At 37.4% G+C, this 25,999-nt stretch overlaps 1 protein-coding gene across 3 annotated transcripts in view; it reads right to left on the bottom strand.

Annotated features, from left to right (window-relative positions):
- The window catches only part of asap2a (ArfGAP with SH3 domain, ankyrin repeat and PH domain 2a), a 61,439-nt gene that overhangs the window by 9,570 nt on the left and 25,870 nt on the right, over positions 1-25,999 (bottom strand). The window contains exons 3-20 of one of the 3 annotated variants that reach the window (XM_084096107.1): positions 18,657-18,802; positions 18,142-18,216; positions 13,689-13,738; positions 13,388-13,414; positions 13,107-13,187; positions 11,043-11,172; positions 10,857-10,942; positions 10,185-10,260; positions 9,982-10,068; positions 8,384-8,487; positions 8,127-8,196; positions 5,134-5,221; positions 3,887-3,935; positions 3,590-3,756; positions 2,193-2,326; positions 1,652-1,746; positions 1,370-1,559; positions 24-109 (exon numbers count right to left, since the gene is read on the bottom strand). In XM_084096107.1, coding sequence (XP_083952233.1) covers positions 24-109; positions 1,370-1,559; positions 1,652-1,746; positions 2,193-2,326; positions 3,590-3,756; positions 3,887-3,935; positions 5,134-5,221; positions 8,127-8,196; positions 8,384-8,487; positions 9,982-10,068; positions 10,185-10,260; positions 10,857-10,942; positions 11,043-11,172; positions 13,107-13,187; positions 13,388-13,414; positions 13,689-13,738; positions 18,142-18,216; positions 18,657-18,802 — 1,741 coding nt within the window. The remainder of the gene's footprint in view (positions 1-23; positions 110-1,369; positions 1,560-1,651; positions 1,747-2,192; positions 2,327-3,589; positions 3,757-3,886; positions 3,936-5,133; positions 5,222-8,126; positions 8,197-8,383; positions 8,488-9,981; positions 10,069-10,184; positions 10,261-10,856; positions 10,943-11,042; positions 11,173-13,106; positions 13,188-13,387; positions 13,415-13,688; positions 13,739-18,141; positions 18,217-18,656; positions 18,803-25,999) is intronic. The other 2 variants (XM_084096108.1, XM_084096109.1) reach the window with 2 other exon arrangements.

Below are 25,999 nucleotides of genomic sequence, written 5' to 3'. Positions count from 1 at the left end.
CTGCTTGGCTGTCTGAGTCTTGCCTGTTCTGGGTGAGGAAGTCTATGATGTGAAGGGAGGTTCTGTCCACCAGTCTCACGGCCAGATGAAGAGCTGTCTCACCTTGTTCCTACCACACCAAACAAACAAACAACATGACATTTATACAGTAGCTTGGGTTTGTGAAGGAGTTTTGCATGTTCTCCCTGTGCCTGGGTTCTGTTTCCTCTGGGTTCTCCGGTTTCCCCCAATCCAAAAACAAGCAGTATACGAGAATTGGAGAAGCTAAATTGTCCGTAGTAGGTGTGAATGCGTCTGTGTGTGAGTGTCCCAAGTCACATAATGGGCAGGGTTGGGGAAAGACCTGGCGACCTACCCCGGAAAAATCATCGGCAAGAAAATTCGCATATGGCGAGAGAATCACCAAGAGTTGGATACGACTGAAATGGTTAATGAATAATGATGATGATTCATGTGAAACTTAAATATTTATTATACTCAAAAGCACACAAATTATCTGCAGTTAAATGCAAAATATTACTGAATACTTGTTTTTTATGTTTACAAAAAACTACCATGAATTTCCTCCAAAATATCACAGTAATGGTTACTAATGTAAATTCATATTAAATGAGTAAGGGATCGGATTCAAATAGTGCAATGTATATATTATTTTAGTACTTAAATATTTTATTTAAATGCCAATGTATTAGATAAATCCACATTGAAAAAAAAAAAAAACTACTGTAATTTAATAATAAATGAGTAAGGGACCACATTTAAATTCAAAACACAAGTACATTTTTTATTAATTATTATTTTTTTATTTTTTTATTAATGAAGTAATTTTATTTCAAAGTATTAATTAAATAAACATTCAAATCCACATTATCTATACACACACATACAGTCGTGGTCATAAGTTTACATACACCTTGTAGAATCTGCAAAATCTTAATTATTTTAACAAAATAAGAGGGATCATACAAAGTATGTTATTAATTTTTATTCAGTGCTGTCATGAATAAGGTATTTTACATAAAAGATGTTTACATTTAGTCCAGAAGACAAAAACTAGATTTATTTATAAGCATGCATTTTGTATGATCCCTCTTAGTTTGTTAAAATAATTAACATTTTGCAGGTTCTGCAAGGTGATGTAAACTTTTGACCACACCTGTACAGTATATACACACATACACATACATATATACATACATATATATAAAATTGTATTTTTTCACCCAAAAAATTATTTACATTTAATTATTATTTTATATCATTTTTATTTTGGTATTTTAACACAAACTATGATTACCATGGTAAATGTTTTAAAGGAAATAACTGAATAACTCTTATCGAATCCGAAGAAAGATAGTAACAGACTCACATGGCCATTGGCCAGAGGAATCGGCTCCATTAGGTCGACCCCCTCAGCGTACACCTGAATGAGAGAGAAAATATCCCGGGCCTTCACGGCATCACAGAGCGTGTGCAGTTTCGACAGCGCGTCAGGGCACTTCTTACGAGCAAACCGCTTCTCTGTGTACTTGGCCATGATGAAGTCTTTCCTCGCCTGCCTGAGGCATTAAAAGGAAATTAAACAAGAATGAATTTGCACAAAAATACAACATCAGTGATCACAAATTCCCAAAGAGAAACTTTGGCTTACATGTCACTGGCTGGGTTTGGTTTGATCACGTCTTCTGCCGTCAGACAAGCTTCCATGATCTCATTAAATCCAGCATTCCCCACGTTCTTGGCCAGCTAAACACCACAACACACACATGCATGCAAACACATGCATGAAATCAAAACAAAACTAATTGCATTTAGCAACTCTAAAGTACCAACAAAAGCATTTACTCAGGGTCCATTTGATCTGTTTTGTTAATTCATAATATCCCAATCAGCCAAACAATGTCTCTTGGCACTCAATCAGAGACCCAAGGCTTTTTCACTGTGGCTAATAGGTCTGCAGTATTGTGTAATTGCTTTAATGATCCTAAATTGCTGGCCAAAAAAGCTTTGGGCTGAAATCATGCGTGTGGAATAACTCCCAAAGAGCCCAAGTGATTTAAGCAAACCCTATAAAAATTTCAAGCATGAAGGCTGAATTTAAAGAATCCAGCGCAAACTAAATAAATAAGCCCAATATTAGGCTTACAGCAGCAGTGCTGGGGAATCTGTGAAATCAAAGATCAAGCACTAACCAAGAGCTCGGAGGTGCTGAGAACATCCAGAGTTAGAGACTGGATTCTGGAGTAGTGCACACCCAACTCCCGGTGGATCCCTGAACATTCGATACAAGTCAGGATGCCCAGGTTGGTGGAGAGCCACGTGGGACCTGAGGGAGAATGAGAGAGGAAAAAATGCTTTAACAGAAGCTGTCAATCAAGAATGTGTAACATCGAAATGGAATTTAAAAGCTGAAACGGCTAATCCTCAATTCCCACAATGAATGTCAAATAGAGCTTTATGATCAATTATGCAAATTGCTGGAGCGAGCAGTTAGCACACATACTCTAAAATCTGAATCTACTGTAGCTTGCAACATTTCCAGAGGTGTTTTGGGAAAGGTAAATTAAAAAAAGAAAATCCATAATAATAATAATAATGATGATGATGATGATGATGATGATAATAAATGAACATTATTATATTAATTAGAATAATAAACAAATGTTGTTGATATCACTGTTATATTACATTATTATATTTTATAAATTGATCAAATTCATTTTATATAATGAGGTACTTTTGGGAAATAAACAAATAAAATTACATTATATAATAATAATAAATTATTATTATTATTATTATTATATTAATTTGAATTTCAAATTCTACCATATTACCATATTCAATTTAATTATATAATTTGTTTTGTATTTATTATTAGTTTTAAACAAATATTATTATACTAATTTGAATTTTTAATTCTACCATATAACCATAGTATATTTGTATTATTTTTACTGCATTTATTATTATTATTAAAAAATAATAATAATGAATACATTAAAAGTATTGTTATCATTATTGTATTCAATTATTATATTTAATAAATGTATAATTATATATAATTATATACTTATTTTATTGTAGTATTCATTATTATTTTTAATGAATGTAATATTTAATAAATATTAAATAAATGCTGCTATTATCATCATCATCATTTTAAAATTACATTATATTTAATAAATCAATAAAATTATATAATAAATAGATAAATAAATGTTGTTATTAATAGCATTATTGAAATACATGTAATAAATATGTAATAAATGAATTAAATTGTATACTTATTTGTATTGCTGCATTCATTATTAAACAATAATAATAATGTGAGAATAAAGACAGATGAAGTTCAGCCTTATTGTGGCAGTTTCTTTTTCTTCTTCTTTTTTGACAGGTTGTTTTGTTACGCAGGGCTTGTCTTTCCTGACAGGTCCAAACAGAGCAGCATATGCAAATTCAATCATTTTATCAGAGTTCCTTTACTACCAACTTCCGCTTTGTTCTTCCTGTGAGACAATTCAAAACAGCCCCCCCTCCCTCCCTCTTTCTCCACTTCCTCCTTCCTGTCGATGTCCAGGTTACTCACCGGGAGCTCCACAGTCACAGCAGACGTCGTTCCCCGCCATCCGCTTGACCTCACCCAGGATGGCCTTGGTCAGCTCCTGCACAATGTTGTTCTCTCCAACATGCTGGTCTCCCTTAAAGGCGTTGTTGAGCGCCTCCTCCTTGCTGTTCTGCAGAACTGAGATCCATCTGAGAAGAGACGCGCATAGTTAACGCAAAAGCTGCAGTATTTTGTTGTTACTTTGAGTTACTCTAGAGAACGTCATATGACAGGTTTCAGGACATGACAAGGACGCACAGCACACACAAACACACTTACATTTGACACTCTGGCTCATCCTCTGCCTGGAAATGATACGTTCTGTCATCTAAGAGTGAAAGAAAAAGAGAACGACTGTGTTAGATCAAAGGACAAATAGATCTTGGAGAAAACAAAGTGACTAAAAGATCTGCCCTATATTTTGAGTACAACTCTGAGCAACAATCACTTTTCACACTGATTTGTACCAAAATTACAACAAGGTCCAAATGTTATTATATTTTTTGTCACAAATAGACAGCACTGTCCTTAGGTTGTAATAAACATTGTACGTTGTCCTGGCAAGTTTGATCCAACTTAACTGGCTTGTATAACATTCATACTTTATGTCCTATAAAATTTCCATAAATGTTAGTATTGTTTAAATACCATTATAGTATTCATTTATTATTTATTAGTAGTGTTTATTAATATTCTGAATTAGCTTTTATTTTTATATTTTCAGATTTGATTGCAATTTTAGTTTATGTTTTAGTCATTTTAAAGTTTAGTTTGTTTTTTAATATTTTTTATTTAGCTTCGATTTATCTTTATTTCAGATTAGTTTGTCATTATTTTGCTTAAAATTGTATTTTAGTTAGTTGTTTAAGTTTATCTAATATTTATAATTTATCTTTTATTTTGTTCAGCTTTAAGGTCTGTTACAGATTTCATTAAATAGGGTTATTTCAGAGGCTCTGCTGTTTGGAATACACTATCTGAAGAACCTTTTACATTCTGTACCATTTGTTTACACTAGTTTATATTTTTGGTATGGGTGTGTGTGTGTGCACTTTTCGAATGAGAGACTAAATTTCGTTGTATAACTATACAATGACAATAAACGTATTTGTTTCAATTCAATTCTACTGAGGAAGAAACGCTTGCATTTCCCTCACAAGAGTGCCACTGTGAGAATCCATTTGGAATGAGGAAAACTGGGGAAAAAACATAAGAGGATGGGGCAGGCAAGATAAGCTCAAACTCTCCCACTCATGGAGCGACACAAAACTGAACTTGTTTTTCTCTCTGACATTAGTTTCCTGTGGTTAGATGAGATGTTAAAGGAAGGACAGGAACATGGGAGAAAGTCCCTCAGCCAGGGTCACTGTTTCCTCAGCCAATATTTCCTCATAGATAACAACAACAACACAGTTCAACATTCTCAGCTAGGTCTTCAGCAGCCAGGTTTTAACTACGTTTTACAGATCTCCCAAATCGGAATTATAAACATGTGTGTGAAGTAATTGTGACGGGTGCAACCGTACGGGAGATGAGGTCGAAACTTTTCTTCTCCTCTGGGTTGTGCTTCACCTGACAGGTGAGAAGATTGAGTTTGGCAGGAGGTCTGTTAGCCTGAGACGGAGAAACCAGAGAGAAAGAGAGAGAGAGAAAGAGAGAGATTTCAGTTACAGATAACATTCAGCCCATTACACTATCCTAATACCATGCTTTAGTGTTAAACTCAGGGATGAATCCCATAAAAACTATCAAGAAAATGGAAAATGTACAGGTCCATTTTATTTTGCGTCCAGAGAGTCTCAAGCTGTTGCAGCATGAAGCGACAACTCTAGTGTCCGGTGTAGACATGGTGTGATACAAAAAAAGTCTCATTACTATAATGCAACAAATTATGATCTATTATTAACTGTGAAATATTTATACATAATGGTTGGATTTGTTGTACTGGATTTAATTTATACTGATTACATTTTTATTTTTACATTGCACTACAGTATCTTTTTTACTTAAATACAGGAAAAACTACAGTCGTGGCCAAAAGTTTTGAGAATGACACAAATATTAGTTTTCACAAAGTTTGCTGCTAAACTACTTTTAGATCTTTTTTTGAGTCGTTTCTGTGATGTACTGAAATATAATTACAAGCACTTTATACGTTTCAAAGGCTTTTATTGACAATTACATGACATTTATGCAAAGAGTTTGCAGTGTTGGCCCTTCTTTTTCAGGACCTCTGCAATTCGACTGGGCATGCTTCTCAATCAACTTCTGGGCCAAATCCTGACTGATAGCAACCCATTCTTTCATAATCACTTCTTGGAGTTTGTCAGAATTAGTGGGTTTTTGTTTGTCCACCCGCCTCTTGAGGATTGACCACAAGTTCTCAATGGGATTAAGATCTGGGGAGTTTCCAGGCCATGGACCCAAAATTTCAACGTTTTGGTCCTCGAGCCACTTAGTTATCACTTTTGCCTTATGGCACGGTGCTCCATCGTGCTGGAAAATGCATTGTTCTTCACCAAACTGTTGTTGGATTGTTGGAAGAAGTTGCTGTTGGAGGGTGTTTTGGTACCATTCTTTATTCATGGCTGTGTTTTTGGGCAAAATTGTAAGTGAGCCCACTCCCTTGGATGAGAAGCAACCCCACACATGAATGGTCTCAGGATGCTTTACTGTTGGCATGACACAGGACTGATGGTAGCGCTCACCTTTTCTTCTCCGGACAAGCCTTTTTCCAGATGCCCCAAACAATCGGAAACAGGCTTCATCTGAGAATATGACTTTGCCCCAGTCCTCAGCAGTCCATTCACCATACTTTCTGCAGAAGATCAATCTGTCCCTGATGGTTTTTTTGGAGAGAAGTGGCTTCTTTGCTGCCCTTCTTGACACCAGGCCATCTTCCAAAAATCTTCGCCTCACTGTGCGTGCAGATGCGCTCACACCTGCCTGCTGCCATTCCTGAGCAAGCTCTGCACTGGTGGCACTCCGATCCCGCAGCTGAATCCTCTTTAGGAGACGATCCTGGCGCTTGCTGGACTTTCTTGGACGCCCTGAAGCCTTCTTAACAAGAATTGAACCTCTTTCCTTGAAGTTCTTGATAATCTTATAAATTGTTGATTTAGGTGCAATCTTAGTAGCCACAATATCCTTGCCTGTGAAGCCATTTTTATGCAACGCAATGATGGCTGCACGCGTTTCTTTGCAGGTCACCATGGTTAACAATGGAAGAACAATGATTTCAAGCATCACCCTTTTAACATGTCAAGTCTGCCATTCTAACCCAATCAGCCTGACATAATGATCTCCAGCCTTGTGCTCGTCAACATTCTCACCTGAGTTAACAAGACGATTACTGAAATGATCTCAGCAGGTCCTTTAATGACAGCAATGAAATGCAGTGGAATTTTCATGGCAAAGAAGGACTATGCAATTCATCTGATCACTGTTCATAACATTCTGGAGTATATGCAAATTGCTATTATAAAAACTTAAGCAGCAACTTTTCCAATTTCCAATATTTATGTAATTCTCAAAACTTTTGGCCACGACTGTACACTCTTAAAGTAATGAGACAAGAATAACAAGAATAATTACACAAAAAGAACATTCCAACTCGCACACAAAAAAACCTAATGGTCCTTAAATGGGATTCATTTTTGTTGTGCAATATTTTGTATATTTATTTTAGTTTTAAAGAGATTCACTCTCAGACTACCTATATTTCACATTCACCTTTATAAATCCCTTCATAAATGTACATGTATTTGGCTTTTTTCGTACATATACAAAATTGTCATAACATAGTGATAGTTCACCCAAAATTTTTAATTCTGTCATCAATCACACACCCTTATGTCGTTCCAAACCAGTAAGACTTTCATTCATCTTCAGAATACAAATGAACACGAGAATGAACCTCACTGGTTCTTACTGAAGCTCAAACTTGTTGCGTAACACGAGAATGAACCTCATTGGTTCTTGCTCGTCAAACGAACATCCTTGAGCTTCCATTTACCGCAACTGATGTGTGAGTTGATGAATGTTTATATGTCGTTCCAAACCCGAAAGTCTTACAGGTTTGGAACGACATGAGAGTGAATGATTGATGACAGAATTTTAATTTTTGGGTGAACTAACCCTTTAATGATCAGCCACAGCAAGAACATGCTGATGTTTCGCAAAAAGACCACAGATTTAAAAGCTCCAGTAAAAGGTGTAGAACAAAAACTGTTGAATTCCTCTTTTAAACTACACTTCCTGTAATCCTCTCGCCAGTTGTCTTGGTCTTCAAATCTGAACAGCACTGAGGCCAAAGGAAATGGCCCTAGAAAATACACTAGAATGACTAATGATGTTCACCAAGTGGCTAAAAGCCTACTGAGTTAGCACTACACTTATGAGGAAACTGCCCTGATTTATCAAAGATAATTTCAACTACCCAGATGTTAGTTAGTGAATGTACAAGCATATGAGCACGGGAACCAATCAGATATGAAGAAGGTCCGATGCGGTTACGTACCGTCCCGTGCGAGATGGTCAAATAACCGTTCTTCACTGTGCACTTTCTCTTCTGCCACACTTTCCGCAACCTGAGGAAGGAGGCAGGAAACAGTAAAAGTCACATCAACATACAACAAAGATTTAAACACACCTCCACTGCTCTAAATACATGATCAATTATGCAGGATGGACTTTAGTCGCTGTAATGAGTGTGCATTAACTCACTATATGGCATTTTAATGCACACTCTGTTATGTGATGCCAAAATATGATTACCCATCGCTCTTCTTGTAAAGGTTCCCGCTGCGCTCCGTCCCGTGTTCTTTGTTGCCCTGAGGCTGGTGTAGACTGTAGGTGGCGCTCTGTCTAACCTGTGAGTCCTGTGAGGAGATGCAGATATGTAAGTGTATTCTCTGTACACACAGCAGCAGTGAACCACTGGCATGTCAGCAGTCAGAGGAAGCGTAAAGCTGTGTTTTTTTACGGCAGTGTCGTCACTCCAGTAAGGAAATGGGAGCAGTGGGCTTCAAGCCTCTCCAGGGAGCTGAGCTCATTTGGAAACGGACTGTTTTGGAACACAAGGCTCTGAGCCAGTAATGAGAACGCTTCCATTTTAGTACTAATGTTTTGAGTTGAGCGAAAGAAAATGCGCTTTATTCTGACTGTGTGTGCTGTAAAAAGCTCGGCTTAAACATAGTGGCATATAAATCAGGGTTGGATAAAAGACATCAGTGGCAACATTGTGTGAACTACACCCAGAGCCTTAGATTTAATCAATTAATCTGCATTGAATGTTTTTTCTTCTACATTTTGTAAACAAAAGGCAAATGCGCAAATATGTTCATGTATACCAAGTAGGCACTTACTCTCCTAGACTTCGTTGCCAAAGGTCGGTAGCATTAAAGAAGAGAAGAGAGCATTCTTTAGACAGGTTATTCATACACTTTGCACACCAAACTGAAAACAACACTCCTACATACAGTAGGAATGCATCAAACTCCAAACTTTGGGTAATACCAATAGCCAGTTATTTGTATGTTATGGTTGATAATCAATAAAAAAATCAAACACTTCAATTCACACATAAAGGGTTAGTTCACCCAGTCTCACTCTTAGTTCACTCAATCTCTGAGATTTCATTTAAAAAATTTATTTAAAATGAACCCAAAAATTGAGAGTAATATGCTGCTTGAAATGGCAAAAAATAGTCAATGTCATCCAAATAAGACTTGTTGCCTACTGAAAAAAATAATAAGAATAATTTTTCAATATTAAAAAAACCACATGATCACAAATATATTGTGTAATCCTTTAGTAAACAAGGCTGTCAAAAATAATATAAAAATAAAAATAATAATAAAATAAATTGTCAGAAACCACATGATCACAGATATATATTGTACACACCTATAGTTATAAATGGCATCAATAAATAAAATATATAGGTTGAAAACACTATGATCCCAGATATATTGTGCACTTATAATAAACAGTGCTGTCAGGTGTAACCCAGTAGTGTAATAATAAGATGGCGGGACAAATAAAACTCTTAGTTGTTCACGTGGAGTTAAGAGGATTGTTAACTTCTGATTATTTGCATTGGGATTAAATGTGTGTAATCATATATGCCAAAGCTACTTGCTCGAGAAAACACAAATATCTTGAGACTGACTAAAGCTTAAGGGTGAGAAAATTGGCAGGAAGATGATGCGGTAGAGGTTGATCACCAGTTCAATGTTTACTGAGAGAGGAGCTGAGCAGAAGTAAAACATTTTAATCGATGAACATCAAACACATCACAGAGCACTGTGAATCGTGTTGTGGTTTTTCTATTGCGGTGAATTGTGAGAGATTTGATTTGAGGAAGGACTAACCTCCTTCTGCTCCACTTGCAGAGATGTCTTTAGCACGTCCCGTAACTGGGTTAGCTGCCTGCGTTCTTCATCTTGTACCTGTTTGATCTGATGACATAATCAGAAGTGGAAACAGAAGTTAAAAATGAGAACTGATCTTGAGATCAGTGGTGTGAGCCACTTTAGGGCCCGGTATGGCAATGCCTCAGCTGTGAATCTCTCACCGAGTGCAAGTCTGTGGCGAGTTTTTCTATTGAGGGTTTGAGGTTGTCCACTGCTTTGAGACCATCCTGAAAGAAGCTATGACAGAAGACAAAATGCCAGTTATTTTCTAAATAATTAAACACAGGCTCCATTTCAGTTAAATTTTTTTTATAAAAACAACACTGGACTCAATTGAGTTTGACAATGTAAGGACAAAAAAAAAAACACTCCTAAGAACTTTCCTCAGAATATTTTTGTTTGTGTTCCATGGAACAAAGAAAGTCATAGAGGTTTGGAACCACATATGGATGAATAAATGGTAAATGAGTTTCATTTCTGATTGAACTATCCCTTTAAATGCTTTAAACACCCCTTAAAATATAATAAACTAGTGAGCACCTTTTTATGCCCAAAAATGCTGTTTTAGGGCCGGTACACACAGAATGCATTTTTGAAGGTCAGTGGAACAGTAAAAAAAAAAAAAGCAAGCTCTGGAAACGGCAGATACCGCATTTAGAATGTGTCACGCGCGAGACTGCAAAATATGCGAGACGCAAATGCAAGGGTTAAATATGTCCGTCTTGCACGTGTTCACATAGAAAAACAATAGAAAAGTAGCGCAGTGTTCTGTGTGAACCGGCCCTTATAAAGGCCATTGTTTAATACAAACGTTGGCATGTGGCCAGACTTACTTGCACTGTGCATGAAAGTATTTGATGAGATTCTGGAGCAGGTCGACACCTTTCTTGATCTTGATTTCGTTGACTTTGAGGAGGTACTGTAACAAACCAATGGAGGAGACTGAAGCACACACTGCACAGGAAGTGCCTATTACAGCACCATAATAGGATTCTCCAATGAAATTAGTCTCTTCTGACCTCACACATCTGAAGCTGAAAGAAACGGCGCTCCTTTTCCATCTCCTCTGCTATCTCCGCTCCACTGATCTCAGTCCGGATCATTCCGTGCTGTCTGGCGTGCTCTTTTTTCTCCTTCTCTATTTTAGAACTGTGCGAAACACACAGACGAACTTAAAAATTCGGACACACAAATACAAACACACACACAGGAAACACTCATGCAGCAGGGCATTCTTTTCCATATGCTCCAGCGGCATATTGTACCCCACGTTACGGATGCAGCATTTCCTCTGTTGGGAAGGATTCCAGAGAGAGCCTCATGCGTTTGGTTTAGGCTTTTATACGCTCTCAGCTCCAGCGGCCGATCACGAAGCAGGCTGGCCATTTCTGGAACCTCTGCTTTCAGAGTTTGAAGCCTAGCATGGAGATGTGATCAGGAGATGGCTGAACACTAGAAGCCATTTCCAGTACAAAACATTTCTAGTCAGTGAAACTAGAAAAGGTAAAGGCAAAAAAGGATTGCAATAAAATGCATCAAGCGCTGAATGAAGTGATGTGTTAGCATGAGAAGCTGCCTCTGACAACCATATTGATTTCTGTATTTTAGTGATGAGGAGAAGCCAGACTATTAACTTAAAAGGCTTTTTTTTTTTTTTACCCAAACATTTACATTGTAAAAATGATCCCCGTTCACACGGATCCGCGAAAACAACTAAAAACGCTGTATTATGAATGCCAGGCCAGTAGTTGGAGATGTCACTTTGTAAAGAAACATTGGACATGCATGCACATGATGTCACCGTTTTCGCAAATTGGAGTTTTTTTGAGACGATAATGGTATTATTCCCAAACGCTGTTGTCGTGTAAATGAACAGCCAAAACGCATACGTTTCTGTATTTAGTTGAAAATGGTGTAGTGTAAATGGCCCCTTAGTGGTTGAAGGGATTGTTCAGCCAAACGGAAAAAAAATGACTCACCCTCATGTCATTCCAAAACTCTATGCACTTCTATCCTCTGCAGAACACAAAAGATGTTATTTTAAAAAAAATTATCAGTTTTGTTTGGTTTTTGTTTCGTGCAATGAAAATAAATGGGGTTCAATGTTTGGTTCTCAATGTTCTTCAAAATATCTTGTGTGTTTCACAGAAGAAAGAAAGTCATACAGCTTTGTTAGAACATGAGGGTGAGTAAATAATGAGAATTTATTTTTATTTTTTTGACAAACTATTCCTTTAACTACACTTTTTGATAGTGTTACAGAAGATCAGCTGTTTAAAATAATATAACTTTTCCAGAAACCTGTGGAATTTGTTTTTGCTTGCAGTATTACGTAAAAACTGTGTCAAGTCTGATTCACTTTAGTGAACCTGTTCTAACACTTACTTAATGGTTCCAAAGAAAATTTTAATTCAATGAACCGTTTCAGAAACTCGCTGACTAATTTGCACTACTCAATGTTTCCACAAGTCCATTGCAAGGATTTCTTTTCTTCTTCTTTTTTTTTTTTTTTTGTAGTCAAATTTTTTTTGTGGCTAATTTCATTGCAAAAGCCAGGTGACAATAAAAAACGTAAATATGAAAGCCTTTTTAATATTTTTTAAGTTAACGTTTTTCAAAGTAGCTTCCCCGACAATGATTACTTACAATGAGGTATTGCATCTGTACATCTGACAGATGGAAGAAATGAGTCTGAACAGACTCCCTCATGCCAGCACATCACTTCCACGGGTGACTAAAGAACAGTCCACCATTTTTACTGAAAACAAATCATGTTCAATATCAAACCAGTTAAAAATAAATTTACATAAAATGGTGGAGTGTTGCTTTCAACTTTGGGAGAAAGAAACGCACGCAAACGAAGTAAATATGAATCGTGATTTGATGTTTCCTGCTGTTCACCTGCTCTCTCGAGGCACCACTTTTTTTTTTTTTCATATTCTCTGACTATTACACAAACACAGCGAGATCTCTAGCATTCTCATCAGCAGGACATTTGCACTAATGAAGCTTGCCACGCAAACTGCAATTTGCGAGAAAGCCGAAAGCTTTGCACAGACACAGAGATTGAAGAGAACTCAAACTGTAGTGGTGGTGACGATGAAAACCAGTTTAATGGAGTTAGGGCCAGTGTCACATTAGAGGCTGGTTTTGTTTCTTTCTGTCTGGAAACATGAAGGTATCGGTCACAATCAGACACCGGAGATTATATCCAGTGATGGGCAAGTGAAACATGTATTTGACTGAGCCAAACTGCCGATGATGGAAAACAGCAATGATATTTATAAAGACAGGACCATAAAAAGCACCTGCCTTTAAAGGTAAATCAATTAATCAAATGATGTGTTATAAGAAAATATATTACCCTTTCAGTAAAGAATGTCCCTTGCAGCTTTGGAAATATATAAGAAGTGCTCTATAAATGTCATACATTGTGGCATGCAGAACAATCAGTGTGATAGCATAGGATAGGAGTACAGGAAGTGAGGTGGTCACAATGACAGCTCATTATCCAGAGTGCTGGGCGGCACTGATCCCTCATTTTGACACTCGGGAAACTGATGCTTCCTTTCACTTTGATTAATTTTCAGACTAAGATATAAACATAAGCAAACACGCATGACAGAAATGAATCAATGGTTTTAGATTATTTGAAAATGTCTTACACTTTAGTCTCATAGTCTTTCCAGGCTTTGTCAAAGGGCTTCTTGAGATCCTGCGAGAGAGAGAGAGAGAGAGAGGATTTTCATTAGACAAACGTATGACTCAACTTTCATTTTGACTTCCGCAGTGTAACCCAAATAACTAAAGACAAACAGGCCTTGCAACAGCGTTGTCTCACAGAGCTAGACGTTTCACTATCAGCATAATGTCTGGTCCAGGCTATAGAATTTTATGCAATGTTTTTTCCTCTAAACATCGTGATATGCCTTCAGCATTGCCATACAATTCGATGTTAGCTCATTGGTTGTGTTGAATGCATTGAGGAACATTAACGCAAATTATCAAGATTGTTTAGACTGGACGCATCAGCCAGCCAATCAGATTGGAGCTTGTGTTTTGCACAAAAATGGCAATGCCGTCTGAGGCTTAGATTAGCAGAATAGTGGCATAAAATCACCACTCATTTGCCAAACTCAGTGTGCATCATTACGCATGATGTCATGCCCATAAAGAAAGTACCTGATATAATGCCAGTGGCTGCTTTTTGTAATGACATCATCTGAAAGCTTTAGGGAAATTCTCTGCTTGGACAAACAGAGCGTTCTGCAGCAGCTCTACCGAGGGTTTACACTAATAACAGAAGGCTGTGTTTGCAGAGGAACTTCCTAAGAGTCCTATGCACTCCGCTAATGCGCTTCTATAACAGATGTTACACGCAGCTTGAGTTTTGCAGAAAACAGTCTCATCTATGCCAACAAAATGTTTTCTTTGACAAGAAAAATGAGTTCAAGAACACACACATCCACACACATCCAAACTTGAATCACTGTAATATGAATTAGAAGAGAAAGGGAGTGTCGTGCCCATTCAAACAGAGGTGTGATGTGGCAATTTTTTAATTCAAATTACATAAATGATTTGTCTATACAGGTGTTGAACAATGAAACTGAAACTCTGGCGAATATAGTGTTGGAGGTTTCATGCCTATATATGCACGGCCTGGTGGCCGATCTTCACCGATTTCACATTCCATCAGTAAGAGATGAACAATAGCACAGATAAAATATTGCAATCCACACAACATAATGGGAGAGTTCAACAGAGGACAAATTGGTGTGCATTTCGCTGGCTCATTTCACTCATTTGCTGGGCTACAATATCATGGCATCCCCTACTGTGCTTGATGAGTCCCACTGCCAGGGACAACAGAACCATTCTGAAGGACCATGTGCACCTAATGGTTCAAACATTGTACACTAAAGGTGGTGCCGTGTATCAGCATGATAATGCACCAATTCACACAGCAAGACTCGTGACAGAATGGTTTGATGAACATTAAAGTGAAGTTGAATGTTTCACATGGCCTAAAATTCTTGAGACACTTTGGGGTATTTTGGAGGAGCAAGTCAGAAAATGTTTTCCTCCACCAGCATCCCATTGTGACCCTGCCATTGTTTTGAAAGAGGATTATATTTGTATCAACTTTTGCACCCAATTACATCACATATTATATAGACTTCTATATTAGACACATTGTTTGAAGGAGGAGCATGGTGTAAGATGTGAAATAACTGATTAATAAAATAAATAAATAAATCGACAGATTAATCGAATACTAAAATGGTGGTTAGATGCAGGTCTAGTCTGCTGCTGTTTTTAAGACCATTCTTGAGGTGTGAATTAGACAATCATCAATCATCTCAAACATCAAAAGGGCTGCTTCAGGATTCAGAGAATGACCTTTCAGCAATTCACTCATGAACATAGAAAAGGGACAGAGAGAGAGAGAGAGAAAGAGAGATGCACATTTCTGAATGCCAGTGACATTAAACACCGTTTTGAGCTGAACTATAAATCATCATTCCTCACCACATAGCACCAGGGAACATGTCTCTAACAAGCTGAGTCACAATGCCATCACCTGGACTTTGAGACCACATCATCTATCAGCCAGAGGGGTCTAAAAAAGCTTGAGTGGGTGGGATTCAAAGCTCAGCGGGCTTCAACGCTGACATCACTCCCTCTGAGGCCCACAAAACCGTCTACTCCAGCAAAGTCAGTGGACTGACTGAACAGAGGATGTGTCATTCACAAACACACACTGTAAGACAATAGATGCGGAAAAGACAGCAGCATCATCAAGTTGAGGGGTTTTGGCATGATGTCAGCTTATCTGTGCATCTGTTTTATGAGGATTGCAATTCTGAAAACATGCAACTCAAGGTCATGAACAGGGAACGCTGGGGTCAAGCTTTCTGACATATTACAAACTGTAACATTTACATCAAGGTTGAATTCATTAACAACCAGTGAACACTTTGTACAGCATTAATTTTGATTTACAAATATTTAACAGACTGTGGATCCAAAGACAGGTAACAAAACAGATGACCTTGTAATGACACCAAAGACACTTCATTTCAAAAGATCCATTTGTTGACGGGTTAATGAGGCACAAGTTCAGGTTAATGACTGGAATGATGGCCTAAGACAAGGCCTGTAATCTCCAGCCATTAGCGTCAGTCCCCTACTGCGCTCAGAATCAAGCACAATGCTGATGCAAACCCTTCTGAGACCATTAGCATTCCATACCTGCAGGTTAATTTATATGAGAATCTGATGCTTCTGCATGGGTTGAGGCCAAACTACTTATTTTAACCAATCATTTTAATCCAGTCAGTTCGCCAGAGTAGAAAAATAGAAAGGTAACTGCAACTTTATATCTCACATTTATTTTTGACTATTTCTTGTTATTGTGACTTTATAGTTTCTTATATTAAACAATATAATACAAATTGTAAAAAATAATACAATTTTATATATTTTTAATAAAACATTTATATTAACAAACTCTTAAACCTTCAAGGCCTGCAAGAAAATACAGTATGGTTTTCTAATGCGATTTGTCTGCTCAAACCAATACGAAAAAACTGCAAAAGGGCTGAATGAAAATGCAAATTTTGTCTCTGACAGTAGGTGGCGCTTATAAGAAAAGCAGAAATACCCAGGTTACCCTGGAACACAAAGAGCTGCACAACTATGCTTTTCTGACACCTGTTTGTCACAGAAAGGAAGTCAAACGGTGTTTACGTGTTTTCGAACAGCATTCAGATTTTATGTATTCGCTATGGTGTTTATCAAACAATATCAGATACAGTACAAGAGTACAGTGACGAAAGAGCGGCAGATTCTCCCTCCACTATTCATTGTCATTTAACAAAATACTCTTTTCGTGAGTTCCACCAAGTCATACTTTTATGTAACAGCAACAGCTCAGGACATGTGAACAACAGTGTGAATGTTATTAGTTGACCAGTTTTTCACAGTGCGATGGAAAACCGATAAAAACATCTCTTCGTAAAATATATCTGTTGCATTGACGGCATACGTACCAGTTATCAGTTTGCACAGACACATTAAAATTAAAATGTTTATCACAGCAAATTTTTAAATCAAAACATTTCGTCTTGGCGTTAAAAGGCCTTCAGTATGAGAAATAGTGCTGAGAGGCAGTGATGTTGTGAATGCTACCTCAGATGGAGAGCAACGCTTAGGTCACTGTGTGTGTAACATTACAATATGTCGCTATTAAGGCCCAATTAAAGTCTATAGGGGTCTCAATGATTCAGTTAACCATTACCTGTCCTTTCATTTTAACTACACATTACACATACTACAAACTGCACATACAATTAAGGAATCACATCACCCAAGCAGAATGTCTTTTCAACCCCATCACAGAGAGAGAGAGAGAGAGAGAGAGAGAGAGAGAGAGAGAGAGAGAGAGAGAGAGAGAGAGAGAGAGAGAGAGAGAGAGAGAGGTCTCCAGGGAAACGAGACAGGGAGCTGAGTGAAGCGCCTCATTAGGAGTAAATCACATCAGATTCCCCCCTAGAGCTAACAAGACAGAGTCACGTGGTGCAGAGAAGGTCAGGAGATCACAGTGGACATTAATAAACTGAGGCTGCCTAAAAGAACATTCTGAGAATCAGTTCAGTATAGAGCTGTTACCAGCTGTCTTTCGCTCAAGCGTGTTCATGTGAGCATAAACAGACATACAGGGGTCTAAGACTGGTATTAGACTTTCTGCCAAACATATTCAACCAACAGCGTTGGAGAACATTATGTTTAAAAGTTGCATTGCTAATAAAATGTCCAAAAAAGAACAACGACACAGATTTCCAATGACGGAGTTGTCAATTTCTGACAAAACGTAACATCAATAAAATGCACAAAAAGTAAACTAAGGGAATTATGGTGTACATTCTTGCAAAAAGTAAAGTGATTACACATGAAACTCAATATCTGCATGCCAAGGAATATTATCCATCCACTGTGTATTGGCTGACTAGCATGTGCCTAAAACACCCTGAGACAAGCACTGATCAATATGCTGCTGATAAACTGCCAAAAAGCAGAGAAAAAGCATTTATAGACCTAAAGTAATGAACTTACCCCTTTAACCCCTTTCAGATCTCCCTTCAGCAGACTGTCCAATGGGAAGGTAATGATGTTATTCATGTTCTGAAACTAGAGAGCGAAATCACAGCGTTAGACAAATGTCTGTCTTCCCAGCTGTGTAATTGTCTTTCTTATTACGGCAATCAGAGATAAAGACACAAGGAAACAAAACAGTCAATTGCAGTGGGAGAAAAATTACAGAGTTCATACAAACACAACGTTAGAGAAATTATTTATTAGGTTTGCAAAATATAACAAGAAAATATTCCAAATCATGAATTACAGAATGACTGAAATGTTAAGCTCAACTTATTTGAGGTAAAAAATATCAGTAATTGCTAAAACACCTTCATGAAAGTTGATCCACCCTGTAGACCAATGAATCAAGATCAGCTTTTGGGCCCAGAGGTCCAAGCACATTAACAGCTGAAAGGTAATATGTTTGAAACCCATTTGCTCTACATAATTTTTTTTTTTTTAAATCACAATCGCAAAATAAGTGTCCTCACCAGGTTCTTGAATAGGGCCGTGAGTTCCTTGGTGAAGACTGAGAATTTCAGGAATGCTGATCCCAGGTCAGGATCATCTCTGTACACACAATTCTCTCCGAACTTCTCCAGAGCTTGAGTGTACTGCTCCTCGTTCTCCACATGAGCTACAAACAGAAAGTCAATATAGTCTACATCAAAACTTAAATAATCCATAAGCGTTTTTATCTGTGGCTAATTTCATTCAATTAAAAACAGCCACTAAATTCTATGTAGACTTGGAATAATGGAATAATGAAAAAGAACAAGTTTATTAAGGTCTACACACACACACACACACGTAAGCCTAATATTCTTTGAAGTCGCAGTATTGTGCTTTTCTTCACCCCATATTGTTCTTTCCTACTATTGCTTTCTTTCCTCCAGATTGTGGCATCCTGTATTCCAGCATTATCAGTTACAGTCCACCTATTCACATCTACTTTGTCCAACCAAGGACACACAATATAGTCTATTTATTGTTTTAAGGAGTCTTTTCCACACTCTGTTCATTGTTATTGTACGGCAAGACAAAAAGACCCTGATAGAGCCTGATGGAAACTTAAACAAATACAAAAACCCAGAACTTCCTCTTAATTCTCCCAGTTGTCATCCTCTCCAGGGGCAAAGCATGAAAGATAAAAACATGCAAGCATGTAATTCACTCATGCAGTGATGTTACAAACTCCCCATAGTTTGTCTGCAGGGAAAATGTGTAATTTACAAGTACAGACATGACATAAAATGTCGGGATTCTAGTCAGCGTGCCAACATGTTTGTAATCAACACCTGGAGCTTTTTTCGAGACTCCCTCGTGGGTGAACGTCTTCCCACCACAACTAGTTAAAGTTATCCAGCGCAATTTCCTCAGAAACTGTCGCCAAGAATAGCCACATAGTAGTATTACATAGTCAATGCCTTCTTATGAATAATTTATTCATAACTGATTTGTTTTAGTGCAGTCTGCGATAGTTAGCTTGAGAGCTTTCTATTTAGGTGACCTATTGTATCTCGATGGGAAGGACACAATGGGACAGGAAGTGAGGCGGTGGTACGCTATCACCCTAAAGCTAGTCCAGAACTGGGGCCATGTGGCGACATCACATCACAAAAACAAAAGGAAGACCTGGAGATGCACTCTAGCAGATCTCAGCGCTCATGTGCTTGAGTAGACTTGGAGCACTGCCCAGGTCACAATAACAGGCATGGTAATTAGATACAGGCTAATAAGGATAATGGATATCTGAAGGTCATATGCTGAGGAGATTCCATTCAATATTGAAACCACAGTTTCTTATACCTGACTGGGAAAGCAGGGATAGGACATCTGTTTATGCTGCATGTCTATTGCCTATTCAGTTTGATGAATGGCTACACCTGCTTCAATAAATGAACACTTGATAAATACAAGCGAGACCACAAATGTGCAGTATATGCATTAGTAAAAACTGCTAACTCCAGTTCAAATGCAGAGAGTCCAGATTCCTATTAGCTTGATATCTAATGAACTGAACGTTTAAAAAAGCTGTTTTCCAAAAACTAGTTGCCTCACTGTATAGGGACGTCCCGCGTGACGTCCCGCCATTTGGAGCAGCCATCTTGACGGAATAGAAAATGCTAAACCGCTGGTGATAATACTGCTCGTCGCGAAATATTCATCTATTCTTCTATCATGTCCGATGCTGTGATACCGATAGCCTGCTAAGCTTTTGTATGCTTTTAATGAAGCTCCGGTGTAGCGTGATGGGAATAAGTGAATAGCTGTAAATGTCACCGAACTCAATGTCAGGACGTTTTTCTACACACTGAATGCCTGTAAAAAGAACTTGTGGTGCTTCATATGGATCTATGACTCCTAATTCCTTTATCTTCCTCTTGTATATTTCTTTTTGTGATGACATGACGTGAAGAGTTAGCTGACGGCCGCTGCGCTAATAATAGTGGTCAGTGTTTGTCTAAAGTAAACCATTTTTTTTAAATGGATTTTAACACGCTGAAGTGTGTGAGAACAAATGAATAACATCAGTGTGAACCACGAACATTTATTTATTTGGATTAAATATTTAAATATTATATTGTAATCATTCTGTGTCATTTTTCAATGTCAATCTTTTCACTATTTACATGTTTATGCCCAAAACGCTATAATATTCAAAGTAGTTGACTGTAATTCTCCTCTACCCTGTGTACATTATTGATTAAATAGCCTAGCCTATTTAACATCGTTACAGGCACCTCGCGAGCATTCATTCATTCAACTATTTTAAAAGACTGGAATAAACACCAGCACACACAAGCAATCTTTTTTTAAAGTCAATTTAATTAAAAAATGTAAACCCAACAGGTATGAAATGTCAGAAAAAGAAAAAAAAACTGTTACTGGGAAGACGAGCATAGGACTGCTGCAGCTTAGTGGATAAATATATTTAGCCTATTTATTATTCAGATTGCACAGTTGGAAAGAAAATATATTTATAGGAACATTTCAGCAGGCTCAAGATAATTTATACAGTGACCATTATTCATTATTTTAATCAATTCGCAACCATAAAACATGTGATAATCCGCATTCTCATGTATGTTGGTGCGCTGAAGTATTCCGTCAAAATGGCTGACACGCGGCTAGGGGTCACGTGACTGGGAGATCCCTATACCATAAAAATAGTCAGATGTCTTCTAAACCAACATCCTGACACTAAAATTATCTGAGATGTTCAACATAGACAGCAATGTCTTCAGCCCAAAATATACTTCAGTTTAGTCGTGAACGCTTAGAGAATGTATAGTCTTTTAAAGTATGCATTTGATAGCATGCAACCATGTGCGAACAAAGGTGCTTGACACATGCGCACCAGAATGTTTCATCTTCGTCCAGTATCTGCCCCTCACACAATTGCTCTTCAAAGCAGGCATCTATTGTTGTTGTGATCACTAGCAGAACATTGTTGTTCCGTTTCTTCAGTTTCTTTGGGTCAATATGTTGCTACCTTTTTGACCAGCTAATTAGCCCCCAAAAAATTGCCAAATGTGCAAGTTGAGTGTACAGAGTCTGCGCGATTAGAAAAACTGGGCTGTGCATATACTATGCTGATGATGGAATGTACATCATGTAAACTTAGGGTTGCCACCCATCCCAGTTTTCCAGGGATTGTTCTCTTTTTTGAGCGAAAGTCCCGGAAAATTAATATTCTTTCCCGGGACATGAATTGTCCCGTTTTTTTGTTAAAATGTACTTCTAAAGTAGAATTTCCTGGTTTCAAACCGTTTCCTTCTACTGTTACTGCAGAGCTGCACAGAAAAATCGCGAAGCAAAGAGTACACGGAGACCGACAGACTAGACAGAGCAGGTTACTTATGATATAAAAAAATCTCAGCTCTCAGATTCTGTCAATTTTATTACGAAATTCAAACAATAAACACCGTTTTGGCGTTTGTAAATGTGACGTGAAAGATCCCTAGCAGCACGTAAACTGATCACCTCTAGCTAATAGTAAATAAACACGAATGAACAATGTTAAAAGAAAACGTACAACTTACCGAAATGTATATTCATCATACATAATATCGATCAATCAGTGTTTTTCAACCGCGGAAAGGGTCAATAAAACAGCTGGAGAACAATTGTCACATAACATTACCTCAGGAAAGCCATTTGATGACCATAATAGGCTATAGCACGTTAGTTAGCTAGAAAAAAAGAGCTATAGAGAGTATTTTGCTAAACATAGGCTACTATATTACATATTTATTATATTTACTTATCATTAAATAAAGTTGTTATTATAATAAAAAAACGCATTATATTTAATTTGTTAAATAAAGTTATTTTTAACCTTAAATAATTTTACCAGCTGATAAGGCTCTCTGTATGTTTACAGCATTAGGTGAGATTTTTTTCTTGAGAAAAATGAATGCCTATCTTGTGTACCTAATATTTATCCAAATCAGTCAATTAAATCAAATCACAAGAATTGAACTGAATTGAAATCCTGAAATTTGTTTCAAGCAATAATAAAAAACGTATCTTACCAGAAATTGTAACTGTTACCATATAAACATTGTAACATGTTGTCACTAAACCTAATACAGTTCAGTTTAGTTACTAAAATGTTTTGACAATCACAATACACTTATTTGCAAGATTATTTTTTTTACAGTTAAAAATTTCAGTTAAATATAAAGGAAAAACAGCGCTGGAAAATCATGCAAAAACAACCCCCCCCCCCCCCCCCCCACAACAACAACAAAAAAAAAATCTGAGTGTCCCGGTTTTTCACAAATCAAAGGTGGCAACCCTATGTAAACTGTACGCATAACCTAACGCACGAGTACAAAACTGACTAAATTTAGGCTTTGACGGTCACTAGCATCACACAATTAGCGAAAAAGTGCAAACATTTACAATTGATTCCGAAATATGTGATGTTAGCATGTCGCTAAGACAAATACTTGGAAGAGCCAGGACATTTTTTAATATAACTCAGATTGTATTCATCTGAAAGAAGAATGTCATATACACCTAGGATGACTTTAGGGTGAGTAAATCATGGGCTACTTTTCATTTTTGGGTGAACTATCCCTTAGTGTAGAACAGACAAAATGGGTTTTTACTTTTTTACTTTCCCTCAAAGGGATTTCAAGCCTTGAGTACAAACACATTATTCTAGCAAATAACCCTCAGTTACCAGAAGGAATTTCATTGGATTACTGTAAAAGTGTTTTTCCTTCGCCTATATGCCATGTTGTCTACAGACATTAAGTTAATGGAGAAGTTTCCTTCCGATCCACTACTTGGTAGAGTACAATCTTTAGGAATAACAGGCTAAGGCCATTCTAAAACGGTCTGGATTTGAGTGCCTGTTAAAAAATATAAATATCATTATTAGTAAATATAAGATATTAATTAGGCTGTCCTTTGATCGAGTTATGACAGATTCTGAGACCCTCATGCAACTTAAAAAATTGAAGTCACCTCTGTCCTTCTCCAGCCCACCGTGACAACGGAGAGGAAGGAGAGCAGTTGGAGAATGTCTGATTATGAGCTGTAAAGACCTGTTCCTTCAAACCACCAGCTGCATCAGTGACTCATCACATCTCATTACAGGCCGGCAGACTTTCCTGACTTCATTTACCAATTTCCCATTGATAATGCCAGTCCCATTGTTTTCCAATCCCTAATATTTTTTCACTAAAGAATGTTTTCTGGACTTTCAACACACCCAGTGAATACTTTAACCGGTTCAAGTCTTTTACAAAAAAAGGCATGTGGGGATCTAAATATTACAGCAGGCCTTGTGATCACCACACGGTTTGACATTCACAGTAGGGCTCTTCACATACAGCTGATGACGCCGCTAATGTTATGACAATAAATCTCCAGGCCCGGCGGTGTGTGTACAGCCTCAACACAGTCTGTGTTTGGACTTTAAACATCCCATCTTGTTTTCTGCCGCAGTGGCCGACGTGTTTTTAAAGCGACATATGATCTCTGCTCATCTTCCGCTCGTCTGCAATAACAAAACTTTGGATCCAAGCTGTGTCCTTCCTTACGGTAACTCAAACCTCAGCAGGCAGCTTTCCGTGCTGTGGCTGTCTGAATGAGCTTTTGGGGGAACAGAATGACTGCTACATTTGCCATTTTCAGGGTCACCTTCAAAATCAGTCACACAAAGATATACCAGTTAGGGCAATGACTTGGGTGTTCAATATCTGAAACAGCATTACACAAATATTGTTGCATATTGATTGACTTTTCTGGCGGTTTCTGGTACTCACTGAGCTTATCATGTGGTTTCAGACAGTCAGCCTTGTAACCACAGACACGATTGAGCCTGTGAGAGGAAGGGGGTTGGTTCATGCGAGTAATGCTTGAGTCATTTAAACACCTGTGTATATTGCACCTGGTTTAAAGGCTTAGAAAAATCCCCCATCATAAGTCACAATCTACTCCTAGAGTTTATCTAAAAGCTTTTTGATGCTAAAAATATGATTAGCACAATATAATAATACAGTTAGTTCCACTACTTTTACATTTTACATTTTATTAAGCGTTCCAAGAGTGCTAATATTTGGTTCAAAAGCACTGGGAATTTTCAGTGTTTTACTCCGCTTGTCTGTGTTTTTATGTTCCAGACAGACTGTCAAGAGATTTTCAGTGACCTTATCTGCAGGTTGTTTACACCAGTACTTTGCGATAAGTAGGCTATCTTTATGAATGAGTCATTTGAATTACTAAACTGATTCATTCAAAAACACTGATTGATTCAGGAACTAAATCCCTGCACCTAAATATAGGGGCTTTGGCACCAGAGGAACCTTTTCATAGTTCCTAGAACTATTGGCGGAAGTAACCGGATTTTGACGTGTTTGCACTGCAGGAACTAGCAACTAATTTAGCTCCTACTTCAGAGCAGGGTCGTTCAAGTCCTCCTGTGAAGTTCATACTGATGAGGTGGGAAGTCGTGTTTACGACGGCAGGAGCGTTCAAGTCACTTTCATCCAGTGTTGGGGGTAACTCATTACAAGTAACTTGAGTTACGTAATCAGATTACTTTTTCAAGTAACTAGTAAAGTAATGCATTACTTTTTCAATTTGCAATAAAATATCTAAGTTACTTTTCCAAATAAGTAACGCTAGTTACTTTTTCACATTTATTGACTGACAGCTCTCCTGTCCCCATGTTGAGAGAAACAAAGTGAGGTGGTGGTGTGTGCGCTGTGTAAACATGATGGTTATTGTAGTTCTAGAGTAAATGTGAAGTTACTCATCTCACTGCTTAAAATAAATAAAAACAGTAAAATGCAATCTCAGAATTTTACTCAACTTTTATAATTAACTATTAAATTACACAAATATACTTTGTGAATTTAATCTCACTTTATTAATGTCTTTGCTGCTGACCTTCAATGATCTAATTCAACCATACTAATAAGCAAAAATTACTTTATAAGATTTAGAAATAAGAGTGTTGAACTTCCTTCTCCTGTATATTATTGTTCTTTAATCCAGAACAGCAGCGCAGCTAAAAGGTTAGTTTGAGCGGCACCCTTTACTGTACAAGCGTAAATATACATTTCCTTCAGCCTGAGGGTTATTCAGTTCACTTTTGGTGTGAAAGGGCCTTAACATTTGCCAAAAATATAACTTTTTTGTTGGTCTTGTTATTAAAAAAACAAAAAAGCAAGCCCAGCCCAGGTGAGTAGAAAAAGTAACGTAAAAGTAATGTAACACATTACTTTTCATAAAAAGTAACTAAGTAATGCAATTAGTTACTTTTTGGGGGAGTAACGCAATATTGTAATGCATTACTTTTAAAAGTAACTTT

The sequence above is a fragment of the Abramis brama genome, assembly GCF_963993115.1.
Source record: "Abramis brama genome assembly, chromosome: 21".
Taxonomy (NCBI): Eukaryota; Metazoa; Chordata; class Actinopteri; order Cypriniformes; family Leuciscidae; genus Abramis; species Abramis brama.
The sequence above is the reverse complement of the archived record's forward strand: the minus strand, read 5'-3'. Positions and strand labels throughout refer to the sequence as shown.